The sequence below is a fragment of the Lissotriton vulgaris genome, chromosome 10, assembly GCF_964263255.1.
Source record: "Lissotriton vulgaris chromosome 10, aLisVul1.2, whole genome shotgun sequence".
Classification (NCBI taxonomy): domain Eukaryota; kingdom Metazoa; phylum Chordata; class Amphibia; order Caudata; family Salamandridae; genus Lissotriton; species Lissotriton vulgaris.
The window spans coordinates 196,067,633-196,086,439 of NC_141698.1; the positions used below are offsets into that span (position 1 = coordinate 196,067,633).

Below are 18,807 nucleotides of genomic sequence, written 5' to 3' on the forward strand. Positions count from 1 at the left end.
AACGAGCTCTGACAGTATTTGAGGAATTTTGCTCTGCTCATGGTCTTGGTAAATGTGCCGAAAATGAAACTTATGACTTTTAACCAACAAAGTTTTTAAATGTGGCATTTTAATGAATAATCGTTCCTTGGAGCAAGTTAGGGAGTTCACATATTTAGGGGTGAACCTGCAGAGCTACCTTAAGTGGAACCACCAGATTGACATGGCTACACTGAAACATCTGCAACTGTTGGGGGCCTTACGCCTTGCGCATAACAGGTCTCTTACAAAACCTATTCGACCAGTGCTCCAAATATATGAAGCAAAAGGGGTAAGCTCTGCACTACATGGTGTAGAACTGGGGGGGTTAGAGAACTTGTCTAAACTTAGCGTGTCTGAAAACAAGTTCCTGCGGGGCATTACCAACCTCCTACAAAGTACACCACTGTGTCCACTGTTCTATGACCTTGGGAGGAAACCCCTTCTTGACACACCTAAGCTACGCACTGTGTTGTACTGGCGCAGATTTTAGACACCATATGCAGAGGGTTTTATGGACATCATAAAAGCTGACACTTTCCACAAAATCAATTGGCAGCGTGGCGTTAAAAATATCCTAGCTAAAATTGGAATGTCAATGGTCTGGGATGAACCTACTATAGCTTGCTCAGGGCTCAAATTCCACCCGACCGCTCGCATAGTCGAGCTAAATTTAACAAGGTCGAGCTGTTTTTAGAACCTACTCGCCCTTTCTGGCGAGTAGGAAATCAAACCAACTATTGTCCTCTGTCTGAGAAAACTGAGCAAATGTGACAAGATAACAAGATTTAAAGGCATTTTTATTGCTCGCAAAGTTAATGAGCAATAAAGATGCCTTTAAATCTGGTTATCTTCTCACATTTGCTCGACGGAGGTCAAGTAGGTTGCAGTTAGGTCTAGGACATTTTGTAAGGTACTAGTCCTGCAGGACTAGTACAATTTTTTGGATTTTTCGAGCCCTGTTGTTTTCCAACAAAGAAGGTTTTAAAAGAAAAATACTGGGAGATGGTTACACTCGATGCCCTTAGTGCCAGTGATGTATCCTCATTAACAGGAATATTCTTGGAGTTCGAACTCATTTCGAGTTATGAACCATACTGGGATACTGTCCCCAAACCTCTAGATAGGAAGCACTACTTTTAGCTGAGAGCGGGCACGTTGCCCCTAAGGTTTTTCACATCAAGGTGGAACAAAGCATGTGAGAGTAAGTGTCCTAGCTGCTCAACCTGCAATGACTCAGTTGCGCATATGTTATTCGCCTGCCCAGCCTATGAAACCCCTCGCAGTGTGTGGTTGAGGCCCGTATGTGAACTCTTGGGGACAAGGAGCAGTCTGGCAGCTGAAAGAATTCTACGTACGAATACCTCATCCCCTATATATTTGGCAGTTACCAAATATCTAGGGTGAATGTGGCTAATCAGGTCGAAAACCATCTCTATTTAAAAATATGTAGGCTATATTGTGTCAAAACACTTCTCAAGTTATTGATTTTAGACAACCATATCCATCCCCACATCCGTGATCCCCAATAGAGTGAATTCCTATTTATAGTGCTTTTTATGAATTTCTATATATTTTGTCTTAGGAAATGAGATGTCTGTTAGGTTTAATTAACTGTTAAAGTAGAGAACGCTTTAGAAAACCATGAATCATCGTGGGTACACAAAATGTGTAATTGCCCATTGACCAAACAGGGTTTTTGTATACAATTGTGTATGGCATTTGTATTGTAAATATTATATATATTGTTTATGTGCTTTTATGACTGTGTCAAATAAAGCTTGTTTAAATTGGATAGGTGGCTTTTCTTGGTGCAGTAAGTGAACTGCAAGCTCTCACATTACAGAAACCTTTCATTCAGGGTCATAAAGACAAGGTGGTACTGAGAACCAATCCTACGTTCCTTCCTGAGTTGGTGTCTCATTTCCACATTAACCTTGCTCCTAGTCTTTTTTTCCCCTACCAGACTCTGTAGCTGAGAAAGCCCTACACACTCTAGATGTTAAACATGCTCTCAGGTGTTACATTGACCGGAGTAATTTCTTTCATAAGTCAAACCAACTCTTTGTAGCCTTCACAAAGTCTCACAATGGTCAACCTATAGCCAAAGCAGGTGTTGCTAGATAAATAGGTAAGTACATTCAGACTGACTATCACAAGGTCAAAAGAACCATTTGTTTTACTCCCTGGCCCAATACATGGAAGAAGGCAGCAACTATGGCCTTCTTTGGTATATTCCGCTGGCTACCAGATGTAAAGCAGCCGATTGGGAAGCCCCACACACGGTCACCGAACACTCCTGTGTGGACATACTCACCAGACATCCTCGGTAGACAAAAGGCTGTAGTTGGTCAGACGGACCTTATTTCAGAAATCTACATCATCCCCACGCTAGCCATCACTTGTAGCAGACTACTACTTTACAGTCGAAGAAGAGCATATGTATCTTCAGCAATACATGATGCGAGCACCAAATGGTACTTTGTAAGCATTCATAGTGTGTAGTGCTGTAGATTCACATGTGCCCACAGTCCTCCCTGAAGGCATGTGACCCGGATCACGGATCTCTTCACTATTTAATCTCCTTTTGCAATAAACATCTGCACCACTTTGTCGACTCGCCACTCCATGCTACTCTCGACCACTGTGCAAAAAACAATTTAGCATGAAGTCGGTGGTGATGCGCATTTCCAGCTAAGGGGGGGGGGGGGTCCATCATATACCTCATGACTCCAAAGATGACTTCGAATAAAAAAAACTTGAAAATGTCTGTGCCCAACACTAGACGGCACGAATATGTAGCACAGGGAAATCTACAGTACAACACTCTACAGACAGATGCTTACGTGGTAAGTAACTTTTTTCTTATCTGTGTTTGAGGCACTTCATGACAAGCAGCTACATTTTTCATTTTTCTTTTAACTGTTTCAGGATATTTCAAGATTTAGTTTCGATGCACTGACATTAAACATATCTTCGTTTTCCATCCTTTTTATTTTTATCTTGCGCTTCTTTGGATCTTCTCTGTGGCATGTACTTGATGTGATTTAATGTATTCCTAAATATTTTGCCTTTTTAAGAACTATAATTTGAGTTTTATGTTTTTTTATAGACATGAAGAAACTTCTTCCTAGCATATTAAGCCCGGACCCAAGGGAACTTCAAAAAGCAATAGAAGTTCAGTTGCTCAGAAGTTCAGTTTGTCTCACATCAGCTTTCGACCAAGTAGATGAGCTGAAGTGGCAATCAATTACAGAGTAAGTTACATGGCTGCCTTTTCTCATGAGAAACTGATGTATAATAATTTAAATCATGCATGTATGCAAATCCAAATTAAAGGGGACATTCCACCCAACATGTTTTTCGACATTAAATGACAGAATAATTAGTTTTTTTTCCAATGTAACTTCTGTCACTGTTACAACTTTTTTCAAACTTTAGCAGGTTAAATTAACACTTAGTGGGTTTCATATTTCCTCCTCTCCATTCTGGAGCACATTTCAAATGTAATTGATAGGTGTTCCAAATAAAATAACATTTTAGAGCTAAACAGCCATTGCTCCTCACATTCTCATGGTATGACTTGATGTTTGGGAAGCAGAGGGAGCTGGAACAAAGTTATGAATTCCACCATTTTTTGCCCAGGTATCTCCTAAAGTAAATCTAAAGCAATTAGGCAGGCATTATTGCAGCTACTCAGTAAATATAACCTAACCGATGTCTCAAGTTTGTCAAATTCCGAAGAATTTTGAGGGGCAGGTAGTGTTGTAGAATGGTTCATTCATTTGGACAACATAAACGTCAAAACTGTGCAGGACTGAGTTCATGCACACCACAATATGTTGACCTTCGACTTGGCTAGCTCACAGTGCACCATTTGGAACCCTAACCCTACATGGTAGCAGATGAAATATGCAACCTCAGAATATGACAACCCTTACTCCCCAAGGAATTTGTGGGAATGGATCCACCCCTTTCGTTAGTAATTCCTAAATGCCCAAAGGGAGACAAAGGAAGTACTCAAATTTGCTTTTTAAACACTTATTGAAGCAGTAGTAATCAGCATTACGAGAATGTTAAAAAAGATAAACAGTTCAACCATTGTGCTGTTAGATTGATTATGTGAAGACATATAATTGTATCTATACTCCTACCTTACGCTTCCTATCCTAATAGTCATAGGGGGATAAGAATCTGCCAGAATACCTCAGGATGATCTACACCCCCCATTTACCTGTGGGTTTGTTTCATCTGGAAACCCATCTTGGTGTAGAGCAGGCCACCATCCTTCTCAGGAAGGTAACTGGATTCGGCTGGGCTGGAATTCTGACATAGGGTGACCTCTCAGTACTAACAAAATGCTCCTCTGTCTAAACAAAGGATTGATGTAGCTTATATAATAAACTTTACCCATGCTTCCATGCTGGAGCTCTGGCTGTCATTGTTGATTCTACCCTTGCAGAGCTGTCGCCGAGCAGACAACAACATTTTGCGCAGTGAACTTATTTATTCCTTTTACAGAAAGGTCAAGGGCTTAATAATATGCCTACGAAGAAGTGTAAGCAAACCCATTTCTGAAAAAAATTATACCATGCGTTTGTGCAAGCAAATGTGTGTTAAAAGTAATAGTTTAAAAATGCCAACTTTAAATGTGAATGTGTAAAATGGTTGTTTTCTGTGCCCAGGGCCCATGTAACCACACAACAATGTGAAGGAGCTGCAGGGAGCGAGTGGTTTCCCTATTTGTCCTTGTCTCATGTTAGCTGGTGTGTGGTGTCTCTTGCCGCTGCTTTCCAGCATTTGTATCTGCGTGGGCTAAGATGCTAAAGACAGCATCAACGTGAACGCCAACTAGGGGTGCCAAACAAGATGGCCGTGCAGCAAAACTGAGCCTTCGATTCCGCCCCAACATTTGCATCCTGCTGCTCCAGTGCCCCAAAATACTGCCTACCCGTAGCACATGAGTGGGGACCCCATCTGGGATGTGACACCGCCGCTCACAGATTAGGTGGGCCCCCACATAACTGATGAATGTGCTGCTTGAACTTTGGGCCGCCTGCCCCTCCGATGCTGTAGTGGCATGATCAGGGGCTGTCCCGTAGGCTTGGAGTTGCCCTGCATGTCTGCGTTGCAGCTAAACTGGTTGGAGGGCATACCACAGGCCCCCCCAGTATCCCCCTTCACGAGAGGCCGAAATATTCTGTGATCCACCTTTCTGCTAGACGCCGACTGCTTCGGGATGGAGCCTGCTGTAGTAGCTGCTCAAAAGGTCAATGTACCAAGCGTGAAGACCCTGGAGAGTAGATGCGAGGGTCCTCGACTGAGCATACCGGGGTCCATAGGGCCAGGGGCCCTAGGCCTGGTGCTTAGGCTGTTGGGAGTTGAGGCTGCGGCCTGACGGCACGAGCGCCTGTTTGGATCTGGAAGAGGGCAGGGTCCGCGGTGCTGGGAACACTGCCGGTGTTGACTGAAGCAGCCCTGGTGAATGGGTGTGGCAGTCTCCCCTGGTGAGAAGGGGCCGGTGGACTTGATGTTACTCCCCACGGGAGGCAGGAGATGAGGATATGTGGGTCTGATGCACCCCCACAGCGCTGCTTTACGATGTGCGTGCCCTGCTCGGGGAGTAAAGACACCACCGGTCCCCTAAACTGGCTTGGGGGGGGGGGGCTGGTCGCAGATGGCCTATGGGGGGGGAGGGGTGGACTGCCGTGATCGTTTTCTGCCTATGCAGCAAGACCTCAGACTGCCTATGGCGGGGACAAGAAGACATGACCACTCCTGTGCCTTGGTTGTGGAATGTGATTTGGCCCCCGTGAAGTGAACACTGAGTCTGGATAGGGAATCAACGTGTTGGGCTGTAGTGTCCCCTGAAGGCAAGGTATACTCAGTCGTCCTACAGGATATTACTGCAATGCCAGTTGAATGTGCCCCCACCTCCCAGAGACTATCACCACATAATCAGGGTATGTGCGATGGGTCATCACTGCATAGTATTAAAGCTGGCACAATTGGGATTCTCCCCATCATGACGCTAACTGAGGCTGGCTTGCCTGCGGCTTTACTCCATACTGTTCAGCAGGAATCACTGACAGAATATCGACCCACAGAAATATCGATGCAAAATTATCGAAAGTCAAGAATATCGACATCCTATCTACATAATGGTAAGTACAAAAATATCGAGAGAAAAAATCGATGTCAAAAATATCGTTGGTAAAAATGATTTTTTTTGTAAAACAAGTAAAGTAAATAATACATATTAAAATAAACATAGTTAAAAATATTTTAAAATGTTTAAAAAGTATAACAAATATATATTTATAATGTAAACATATATTAAACCTATACATATACTATATACTTAATAATATTTTTAAATTATTTTAATAACTTATTACTTGTTAAAAAAATCGTATTCATTATAATTACATCTATACACATAAAACAATATTAATTAAAATTAAATAAATATATATAACACATTTAAAAAATTACAATTATTTTGAATTTTTTAAATTAATTATATACTAAAATAATAAAAAAATATTAGGTAGCGGAGGGAATAAAATTACTATTCCAACTCCAAACAGTACAACAGTAGGGAAAGTGTTGCCTAGCGTGGGGGTAAAAATTACTATTCCCACTCCAGTAAGTGCAACAGTAGGGAAAAGTGTTAGATAGCGTAGGAATTAAAATTACTATTCCCACTCCAGTGAGTGCAACAGTAGGGAAAGTGTTGGGCAGCGTAATGGTTACAATTACTATTCCCACTCCAGTGAGTGCAACAGGATGGTTAAAATTACTATTCCCGCTCCAGAGAGTGCAACAGTAGGGAAAATGTAGGCTAGCGTAGGTGTTAAAAGTACTATTCCCACTGCATTGAGTGCAACAGTAGGGAGAGTGTTGGATAGCGTAAGGGTAAAAATTACTATTCCCACTCCAGAGAGTGCAACAGTAGGGAAAGTATTGGATAGAGGAGGGGTTAACATTACTTTTCCAACTCCAGTGAGTGGAACAGTAGGGAAAGTGTTGGATAGCATAGGGTAAACATTATTATTCCCACTCCAGAATGTATAACTTTAGGGAAAGTCTTGGATAGCAGGGGGTTTAAATTAAAATACTTATTTTTTTTATTTTTTTTTAAATTAAGTAAAAAAATTAAAAATGAATTACCCTTAAAAAAAATACATATTTACTTAACTAACATTAAATTACTTCCCACCCTATTCCCCCATAAACACACAATTCGCTCATAAAATAATTTAACACAATTATTAAAATATATAAATTATTAAAAAATAATGACCAATTAATAATTAATTAGCATTTAAAAATAAATAAATACTGAATACATTTTAATTAAGAATTACTTAATTATAATAAATTACTTCCACCATTTACCCCTATAAACCCACAACCCGCTCCATAAACATCTTAATACAATTCATTTAATTATCAATTAATCAATTTTCAAAAATTATTTACCAATTAATAATCACTTTATTAATTATAAATACCTTTGAATAAAAATAATTACTTAATTATAATTAAATTACTTCCAACACTATTCCCCTCTAAAGCCACAACACACTCCACATAAAAATAACACAATTTATATAATTATTTAGTACATTATTAGAAACTAATTACCAATTAATAAATAATTAACAAATTAAAAATCAATGCCAATAAATAACAAACAATTTTTTTTCGGGTAGTACGAAGCAGGCCATAGCAGGCCCCCGCGGTTTTCCTTTCTTGGGTGTTGAACATGGGGTCCTGGTCAAGCCATATTCCCAGGCTTTTTATGTCTTGTTTTGAGGTCTGTGCTGGTCCCATATAGGCTGGCCACATAGTCTCTGGTGAAAAGTAAGATTGATTGCCCAGTACCATAATCTCTCTTTTTTCGCTGTTAAGTTTGAGGAGGGAGCTGTTCATCCAGCAGGTGATATCTTTGAGGCTGGAACATAGGTCATTAGGGGAGTGATCCCGCTGGTGCAGGGATACGACAAGCTGGGTATCGTCTGCGTAGGTCACCAGTCTAATACCATGAGGGTAACTATTTTCTCCAGGGGGGACATGTACACATTGAAGAGCTTTTGGTGTTGCCCTCTAGGACTTAGAAGGTCCTGTTATGGATGAAGGATTTCAGCCAGGACAGGGCCAACCTGGTGACTCCCACTCCCTTGAGCCGGTGGACCAGGGTATGATGGTACACAGTGTCAAAGGCAGCGCTCAGATCCAGGAGGATCACTGCCACTGAACCTCCTGAGTCAAGGATGTTTCTGGCCTCTTCCACCACTGCTATCAGAGCGGTTTCAGTGCCCTGACCAGGAGTCTTTTCACAATGCGAAAAGTTTCCCTGGACGAGCTGGAGGAGGATCTGATTTTTTAGGTCTCGCTATTCGATGCGCACGCATCGAGCTTGCGAGTATATAGGGCTTTAAACAACCTTTAACTAACTGGGCGATTTCGTGCTGTGCCCGTGGCTTTTAGGTCAATGCGCTTGCGCATTGACCTAAAATGCGCGTGCACATCACCAAATCACCGTCTGTTCCCTCAGCCGCACTCCTCCCACACCTTCACTTCAAAGGCCCCTGCTGCTTAACACCCTCTCGCCGCTCCGCCCCCTCCCCTGCCCGCCATGTCGCATTTCTCCTCCCCCCTCCCCACAGCAATGCCCTCCGTCTGTTAGCAGTGTTAGCGAAAACGCGCATACTTCAGTGGTGTATCGTGTCATGTTTATCTAATCTCTGTAGTTGTGCACCCTAGTCCGGAAGCATCTGCACTGTGCTTGGTGCGTGTGTCAAACCTAAACTCTTGTTGGGGTATTGTTGAATATGGATAAAGCTGGGCAGTCGTCACTTCATTAGGCTCCACCGGATGGTATTTTTTTTTCTTTTCTTGATTTGGTATTTTTAGCAGCTGTCAACGTCACCTTTAATTAGCACAGTGATTTGTTCAAACTGCACATGCGCCTAGGTATTGTACATTATTTAACAGTCACGTCACTGCATTTGCTAAATATACTACAATGCTCGTCTCAGTTGCCTGACATCGAAATTGGACACGTGTGGCCCATTGTGAACCCCCAAGGCTCCCGACTTTTTATGCTAGTAAAAGGGGGCATTCTGTATACGAGTCAACTTGAATATAAACTCGTAACATTTTAACATGTAATGGACGTCTTTTTGTTGTTGCTGCGAAGTTGCATCCTGCTGAGAGGTGGACGCTTGTTCGGTGCACAGCCTTACAGTTGAATTGCAGCAGCCATGTCGTCCAGACCGTTTGAAAGTCCTCCACCTTATCGACCAGATGAATAGTAAATATCCCCTTTGCCAGTCAGCTCTTTAAATGTACTGCTGATAAATAGTGTACATATTGGTTTTCATATCTTTGCCAGTTCATGTGTTAACAAAGCTCCTATCAGTCTGAGTTTTCTCTTGATAATCTCTTGCCTTGCTGCAATATCTGAAAGAGACACGTTAGTGATAGATTCCTTACCTTAGAATATCCCCAGGCGTCAGACTGGATCCGGAAACTTTTGCGTAGCAATACCCCTGCGCGCCGGTAGGCGTCGTCTGCGGCTCCGCGTCCGTCGTCGGCGTCGTGAGCGCCGGGATGACGTCGCCGGAGTACTTAGACGGCGCCCATGCGCGCTGACGTCAGTTCTTCTTTTTTCCGCGCCAGCTAGCGCAGATCCGGAAGAAGCTCTACCCCCAGTCACTTTTTGACTGAAAACTTTTTTGATCTTTTTGATCCTCTATTTAGTCGATCCTCGACTATCGGTGCCAGGGATGCCCGGGTTCAAGCCTTGCTCGAAGTGCGGCCGACTCATGTCGGTCACGGACCCCCATCGCCGGTGCCTGAAGTGCTTAGGCCTCGACCACGACGATCGAACCTGCTCCGACTGCCGGGCCCTGACGTCGAAGGCTAGGCGGGAGCGGTCCCGCAAGCGTCTCGAGCTGAGGCAGTCGGCCCCGCGCCGCTCCAGGTCCCGGTCCCGGTCCCACGGGAGGTCGAGGGATAGGTCGCGAGGTCGGAGTCATCGACGTTCCGGGAGTGGACACCGATCGTCTGGTTCCAAGTCCTCAGGTAAGAGGCATGAGAGGTCGGAGCGACACCATCGATCCTCCGACCCGCCCCGTCGCTCGCATGATGCGACCGGGGACTCGGGCGACACCGCCCACGCGGCTCCGCGGGAGTCGCAAGCGTCACCGCCTGCCCCACACCTTCGGGTCCCTGGGCACGGCGCGTCGCAGGAGGAGGTCGAGAGGTACCTCATGGCCATGAGGGCCCTCCCTCCTCAGTCGGTTCCCGTGGCGCCTTCGGGCCGATCGGCTCCGTCTGGAGGTCCTTCCGGGTCGGGCGCTTCGGCCCCGACGACGTCGGGTGCTTCGGGCCCGGCGCCGCTGGCGACTTCGGTCCCGGCGCCGCGCGACCTCGCTGGATCCGGCTCCGGATCCGGGACCCCGCCGGTCGACCTTACGGCCTCGCCGGCGCCGTCCCTTCAGGTGTCGTCCCCGGCAGCCGATGTGGTTGCCGACCCCAATGCTTCCTACGGTCCTACTCAGGAGTCGGAGGGGCGCCGCTGGGCGCCGATTCCGTCGGCCTTTGGAGACTTCTATCTCCACGAGGAGGCCCTGGCTGTTAATCCTGGTCTCCAGGAGCCGGGTGACGAGGAGCAATGTGAGGGGTCCGAGGACCCTCTGGCACGTGATTGCCAGTCACATCAGGACTGGACATATGAGCTTGGGGAGGCCAGTGGTATTGACACCTCGCCAGACACTAGATTTACGTCGCCCCCGACTGTGGCTTCGGAGGCGGGTTCTGCTTACAGTGTAGTGTTGACGAAGGCAGCTAAGGCCTTAAACCTTCAGCTCCCCGTCGAGGCCGTGAGGACTAATCTCCTCACTGAGGTCCTCAAACAGCAGTCCGGCTCCGCGGAGCCCCTCCTGCCGTTCAACGAGGCCTTGTGTGACGTTCTTCTGGGCACTTGGTCCAAGCCCGCCACAGGCCCCCCTGTGGACAGGAACGTGGCCAGACGCTACCGCCCGGCACCGGGCGACCCTTGCTTTTTGTCCACCCACCCCACCCCCGAGAGTCTGGTCATCCAGGCCTCCAACTCCCAGACCGCATTCCCGTCGGCCCCGCCCGACAGGGAATCCAAGAGATATGAGCAGTTCGGGAAGAAGGTCTTCTCGTCTGTGAGCCTAGGGCTACGGTCAGTGAACACCAACTGTCTCTTGGGCCGCTACACCCACACTCTGTGGGACACGGTTGCGGAGGTGCTGCCACAATGCCCTGAGGAGGTCAGGGCTAAACTCAGCCAAACCCTTGCGGACGGCCGAGATGCGGCACGTTTTTCTATCCGGTGTGGGCTGGATACCACGGACTCACTGGGCAGGGCGATGGCAACGACGGTGGCGGTTCGACGCCACGCCTGGTTGAGGTCCGCCAACTTCTCGGCCGATGTCCAGGCCACCCTCCTGGACATGCCGTTTGATGGCCGTCGCCTCTTCGGCGACAAGGCAGACCATGCGCTGGAACGTTTCAAGGACTCCAGGGCCACGGCCAAGTCCTTGGGCCTTACGGCCCCACGCCAGCAATCGGGTGCCTTTCGCTCCTTTCGTGGCCACGGAAGGGGCGCCCCACCACGGACCGCCAGCCACACGCCGCAAAATGTCCAGCAGCGCGGTGGCGGTCGTGGGAACCGCCGCGGCGGTGGTCGGGGTCAGCGGCGAGGCCAGTCCACACCTCCCTCAGCAGCCCCCGCCTCAAAACCTTCCTAGTCCGAGTTTTCAGGCCCATGTGACGCCTGTGGGAGGCAGGGTCCGCCATCACCTCTCCCACTGGCATACAGTCACTTCGGACAGGTGGGTGCTGCAAATTGTCCGAAGGGGTTTCTCCCTCCCCTTCGAGTCTTCCCCTCCATCCATGCCACCTCAATACCACCGTGTGTCGGGGGATCACTTGCAACTTCTGCAAGAGGAAGTTTCGGCCCTCTTGGCCAAGAGGGCCATCGAGCGCGTTCCTGGGCCAGAAGTAGGACGTGGCTGTTACTCCCACTACTTTTTGGTACCCAAGAAGGGCAAAGGGGGCCTACGCCCTATCTTGGATCTGCGGAACGTCAACGGCTTCCTCCGTACGGAGAAGTTCAAGATGCTCACTTTGGCTCAGGTCCTGGCTGCCCTGGACCCAGGAGACTGGATGGTAGCGTTGGACTTGCAGGACGCCTATTTCCACATCCCCGTCCTGCCGGCCCACCGGCGTTACCTGCGGTTCACGGTAGGCCACGAGCACTTTCAGTTTACCGTGCTCCCCTTCGGCCTTACCAGCGCCCCACGGGTGTTCACGAAGGTGATGGCGGTGGTCGCAGCCCATCTGCGCAGGCAAGGGGTGTCAGTCTTCCCCTACTGGTTGTTGAAGGCGGGCTCGCCCCAGACAGTCGTCAGCCACCTCCAGACTACGGCCGACCTCCTGCACTTGCTGGGGTTCTCCATCAATGTGCCGAAGTCACACCTGTGTCCCTCTCAGAAGCTCCTCTTCATCGGAGCGGTTCTCGACTCGGCGCAGTTTCGGGTTTACCCACCCGAGCAGCGGGTTCGGGATATTCGGGCTCTGATTCCTGTCTTCGGGCCGTTATCCCGGGTCTCGGTCAGGTTGACGCTGCGGCTTCTGGGACTGATGGCCTCCTGCATCCTTCTGGTGCGTCACGCCAGGTGGCGGATGCGGGCTCTGCAGTGGGACCTGAAGTTTCAGTGGGCCCAGCATCAGGGCAACCTGTCCGATCATGTCCTGATCTCGGAGGGCACTGCGAAGCAACTGCAGTGGTGGCTCACGGGCCGCGACTGGGTCAGTGGCAGACCCCTCTCCCTACCCCAGCCGGAGCACGTAGTTGTGACGGACGCGTCACTCCAGGGCTGGGGAGGCCACATGGGGGAGGCGGAGATCAGAGGCCTCTGGTCTCCGGCGGAGTCCCAGCTCCACATCAACCTTCTGGAGCTGCTGGCGATTCGTCTTGCACTGAAGGCATTCCTCCCCTCTGTCAGGGGGAGCGTGGTGCAAGTGTTCACCGACAACACCACCGCCATGTGGTACTGCAACAAACAGGGCGGTGTGGGGTCGTGGACCCTTTGCCAGGAGGCTCTGCGCCTCTGGCAGTGGCTGGAACATCAGGGCGTGACCCTGGTGGTTCAACACCTGGCGGGCTCTCTGAATGCCAGGGCGGACGAACTCAGCCGCCGGTGCATGATGGATCACGAATGGCGTCTGAACTCGGATGTGGCGCAAGGTCTCTTTCGACAGTGGGGAGAGCCTTGGTTAGATCTATTCGCCACAGAAGAGAACGCGCAATGTCAGCAGTTCTGCGCGTTGGAGTTTCCAAGGCGGCACTCGCTCGGAGACGCTTTTCGTCGCGAGTGGAGCTGCGGTCTGTTGTACGCCTTTCCGCCTATACCACTTCTGCCCAGAGTGCTGAAGAAGATCAGGCGCGACCGGGCCCAGGTCGTCCTTGTGGCTCCGGACTGGGCACGAAGATATTGGTATCCCGAGCTACTCAGCATGTCAGTCGATCCCCCGATTCGTCTGCCTCTTCGGGAGGACCTTCTGTCGCAGCAGCAGGGGACGGTCCTGCACCCAAACCTGTCCAGTCTCCACCTACAAGCTTGGAGATTGAGCGGCGGCAGTTGAGGCCATTTGACTTGCCTCCCGAAGTCTGTGATATCATTCTGGCAGCCAGGCGTCCCTCCACAAAGTCGGTATACACCTGCCGGTGGAACAGATTTGTGGCATGGTGCACAGCAAAGGCTGTGGATCCTCTCTCTGCACCCCTTTCGGAAGTGCTGCTCTTTCTTCTTTCCCTTGCCCAGCAGGGCTCTGCTCTGGGCACTCTTAAAGGGTACCTTTCTGCTCTTTCAGCCTTCTTGAGGCTACCAGATCAGCCTTCTTTATTCAAGTCCCCTATTGTGAGTAGATTTCTGAAGGGCATCACGCACATGTTCCCTCCTGTTCCCTTCGTGATGCCCCAGTGGGACTTGAATCTGGTTCTCACCTATCTGATGTGTGCTCCCTTTGAGCCGCTTCATACCTGCCCTCTTCGTCTCCTTACTCTAAAGACGGCCTTCCTGGTTACCATCACCTCTGCCAGGAGGGTGAGTGAGCTCCAGGCTCTTTCTTCTTCTCCACCTTTCCTGTCTGTTCATCCTGATAAGGTGGTGTTACGTACACGACCTTCCTTTCTGCCCAAGGTTGTCACGGCCTTCCACATCGGGCAGTCCATCACTTTGCCCACCTTCTTTCCGCCTCCGCATCCCTCGAAAGAGGAGGAGAGGCTCCACCGTCTGGATCCAAAACGTGCGCTCTCCTACTACCTAGATCGCACACGCCAATTCCGGGTGGATGACCAACTCTTCGTTGGTTACGTGGGCGCGAAGAAGGGAAAGGCTGTGCACAAGAGGACCATCTCTAGGTGGATCATCTTGTGTATCCAAGCATGTTACTCCATGGCGAGGAAGGAGCCCCCAGCTGGATTGCGGGCTCACTCCACTCGGGCAACGACAACTGCCCTGGGCCGCGGTGTCCCCCTGCAGGACATTTGCCAGGCAGCTACGTGGGCCTCGCTGCACACGTTCGCAAGACACTACTGCCTGGACAGTCAAGTCCGGAGGGATGGCTTCTTTGGCCGTTCCGTCCTCCAGGACTTTCTGGTGTGATATTGGTTCGCAGACCCACCACCGGGGTTGGTATTGCTGGGGTATCTATTCTAAGGTAAGGAATCTATCACTAACGTGTCTCTTTCAGATGCACAAGTTACTACTTGTGTAACGATATATCTGTAAGAGACATTAGTTAGTGATAGATTCCTTACCGACCCACCCATCCTCCCCGTTCTGCGAACCGATATCTAGGGTTAAGGTCATCCCCTTTCAGGGCCCTAGTTTCATGGCACCAGTGTTAGTTCTATCATGGCTCTGCGTATCTGGCGCGGAAAAGCTGTGTTATCAGAACTGACGTCAGCGCGCATGGGCGCCGTCTAAGTACTCCGGCGACGTCATCCCGGCGCTCACGACGCCGACGACGGACGCGGAGCCGCAGACGACGCCTACCGGCGCGCAGGGGTATTGCTACGCAAAAGTTTCCGGATCCAGTCTGACGCCTGGGGATATTCTAAGGTAAGGAATCTATCACTAACTAATGTCTCTTACAGATATATCGTTACACAAGTAGTAACTTGTGCGTTAAGTAAACATGTGAGCAGCAAAATGTGTTGTATGGAATTAGTTTTATCGCTATGGTAGATGTCGAGTACCTTGACAATCTGCACATGCGTTAACCATGAAATTGTGATCTTTCAGCTGCTCTGGTTTAGTACACTTTTAGCTGATAACTACGTAGCCAGTGTATTTCTCAACTAATTGTGTATTTTTTTAATTTTTTTAAATATTTTTATTGCGGGAACACAGAGGACATGAACAGGCAAAACCTCCCGTAAGCATCAAGAGGCATTATCTAGCAGTATGCAACATTCAGGATCATACACAGCCTCGTGGCCCACATCCCGGAGGCCGGGCGGCGTAATGTCACATCCACCGCTTCCACCACCACCGCACCCACCACCACCACATCCACCGCAACATCCACCACCACATCCACCACCACTGTATCCACCACCACCACACCCACCACCACCACACCCACCATCACTACATCCACCACCACCGCATCCACCATTACCACATCCACCACCACATCCACCATCAACACCACATCCACCATCACATCCACCATCACATCCACCATCACATCCACCACCACATCCACCATCACATCCACCATCACATCCACCATCACATCCACCATCACATCCACCATCAACTCCACCATCAACTCCACCATCAACTCCACCATCACATCCACCATCACATCCACCACCACATCCACCACCACATCCACCATGACATCCACCATGACATCCACCGCCACATCCACAACCACCACCACATCCACCGCATCCACCACCACCACCACATCCACCACTTCCACCGCATCCACCACTTCCACCGCATCCACCACCACCACATCCACCACCACCACATCCACCACCACCACATCCACCACCACCGCATCCACCACCACATCCACCACCACATCCACCACCTCATCCACCACCGCATCCACCACCACCGCATCCACCACCACCGCATCCACCACCACCGCATCCACCACCACCACCACACCCACCACCACATCCACTACAACCACCACCCCATCCACCACCACCGCATCCACCACCACCACATCCACCGCATCCACCACCACATCCACCATCACCACCACATCCACCATCACATCCACCACCACCACATCCACCACCACTTCACCACTGCATCCACCACCACCACAGTCACCATCACATCCACATCCACCATGACATCCACCGCCACATCCACCACCGCATCCACCGCCACATCCACCACCGCCACATCCACCACCGCCACATCCACCACCGCCACATCCACCACCGCCACATCCACCACCGCCACATCCACCACCGCCACATCCACCACCACCTCATCCACCACCTCATCCACCACCACATCCACCACCGCATCCACCACCGCATCCACCACCACCAAATCCACCACCCCATCCACCACCATCACTTCCACCACCACATCCACCACATCCACAACCACCACATCCACCACCACCACATCCACCACATCACCACCACATCCACCATCACCGCCACATCCACCACCCCCACCACCACCACATCCACCACCCCCACCACCACCACATCCACCACCCCCACCACCACCACATCCACCACCACCACATCCACCACCACCACATCCACCACCACCACATCCACCACCACCACATCCACCACCGCATCCACCACCACATCCACCACCGCATCCACCACCACCAAATCCATCACCCCATCCACCACCATCACTTCCACCACCACATCCACCACCACTTTCACCACATCCACCACCACTTTCACCACATCCACCACCACCACATCCACCACATCACCACCACATCACAACCACATCCACCATCACCACCACATCCACCACCCCCACCACCACCACATCCACCATCACATCCACCATCACCTCCACATCCACCACCCCCACCACCACCACATCCACCACCACATCCACCACATCCACCACCACCGCATCTACCACCACTGCATGCACCTCCACACCCACCACCACTACATCCACCACCACATCCACTACAACCACCACCACCGCATCCACCACCGCATCCACCACCGCATCCACCACCGCATCCACCACCGCATCCACCACCGCATCCACCACCGCATCCACCACCGCATCCACCACCACATCCACCATCACATCCTCCACCACCACCACATCTACCGCATCCACCACCACATCCACCACTTCCACCGCATCCACCACCACCACATCCACCACCACCACATCCACCACCACATCCACCACCACCACCACCACCACCACATCCACTACCGCATCCACCACCACCACATCCACCACCACCTCATCCACCACCGCATCGACCACCACTACATCCACCACACCCACCACCATCACTTCCACCACCACCGCATCCACCATCACCACCACATCCACCATCACATCCACCATCACATCCACCACTACATCCACCATCACCTCCACATCCACCATGAAATCCACCACCACATCCACCACCACATCCACATCCACCACCACATCCACCACCACCACCACATCCACCACCACCACCACATCCACCACCACCACATCCACCACCACCACATCCACCACCACATCCACCACCACCACATCCACCACCACCACATCCACCACCACCACCACATCCACCACCACATCCACCACCACATCCACCACCACATCCACCACCACATCCACCACCACATCCACCACTTCCACCGCATCCACCACCACCACATCCACCACCACATCCACCACCACCACCACATCCACCACCACTACCACATCCTCCACCACCAGCACATCCACCAGCACATCCACCACCTCATCCGCCACCTCATCCGCCACCTCATCCGCCACCTCATCCGCCACCTCATCTGCCACCTCATCCACCACCATCACTTCCACCACATCCACAACCACCACATCCACAACCACCACATCCACAACCACCACATCCACAACCACCACATCCACCTCCACCACCTCCACCACCTCCACCACCTCCACCACCTCCACCACCTCCACCACCTCCACCACATCCACCACATCCACCACATCCACCACATCCACCACATCCACCACCACCACCACATCCACCACCACATCCACCCCACATCCACCACCACATCCACCATTACCACCACCACCATATCCCCCACATCCACCACCGCCACATCCACCACATCCACCACCGCCACATCCACCACCGCCACATCCACCACCGCCACATCCACCACCGCCACATCCACCACCGCCACATCCACCACCGCTACACATCCACCGCCACCACATCCACCACCGCCACATCCACCACCGCCACATCCACCACCGCCACATCCACCACCGCCACATCCACCTCTACCACATCCACCTCCACCACCACATCCACCACCACATCCACCACCACCACCACATCCACCACCACATCCACCACCGCATCCACCACCACCGCATCCACCACCACCGCATCCATCACCACCGCATCCACCACCACCGCATCCACCACCACCACATCCACCACCACATCCACCACCGCATCCACCACCTCATCCACCACCGCATC

At 50.6% G+C, this 18,807-nt stretch overlaps 1 protein-coding gene across 1 annotated transcript in view; it reads left to right on the forward strand.

The window, feature by feature from the left end:
- SMG1 (SMG1 nonsense mediated mRNA decay associated PI3K related kinase) overlaps positions 1 to 18,807 on the forward strand; it is a 1,828,328-nt gene that overhangs the window by 680,110 nt on the left and 1,129,411 nt on the right. Inside the window, exon 27 of the mRNA XM_086940872.1 lies at positions 3,131 to 3,275. Coding sequence (XP_086796998.1) covers positions 3,131 to 3,275 — 145 coding nt within the window. The remainder of the gene's footprint in view (positions 1 to 3,130; positions 3,276 to 18,807) is intronic.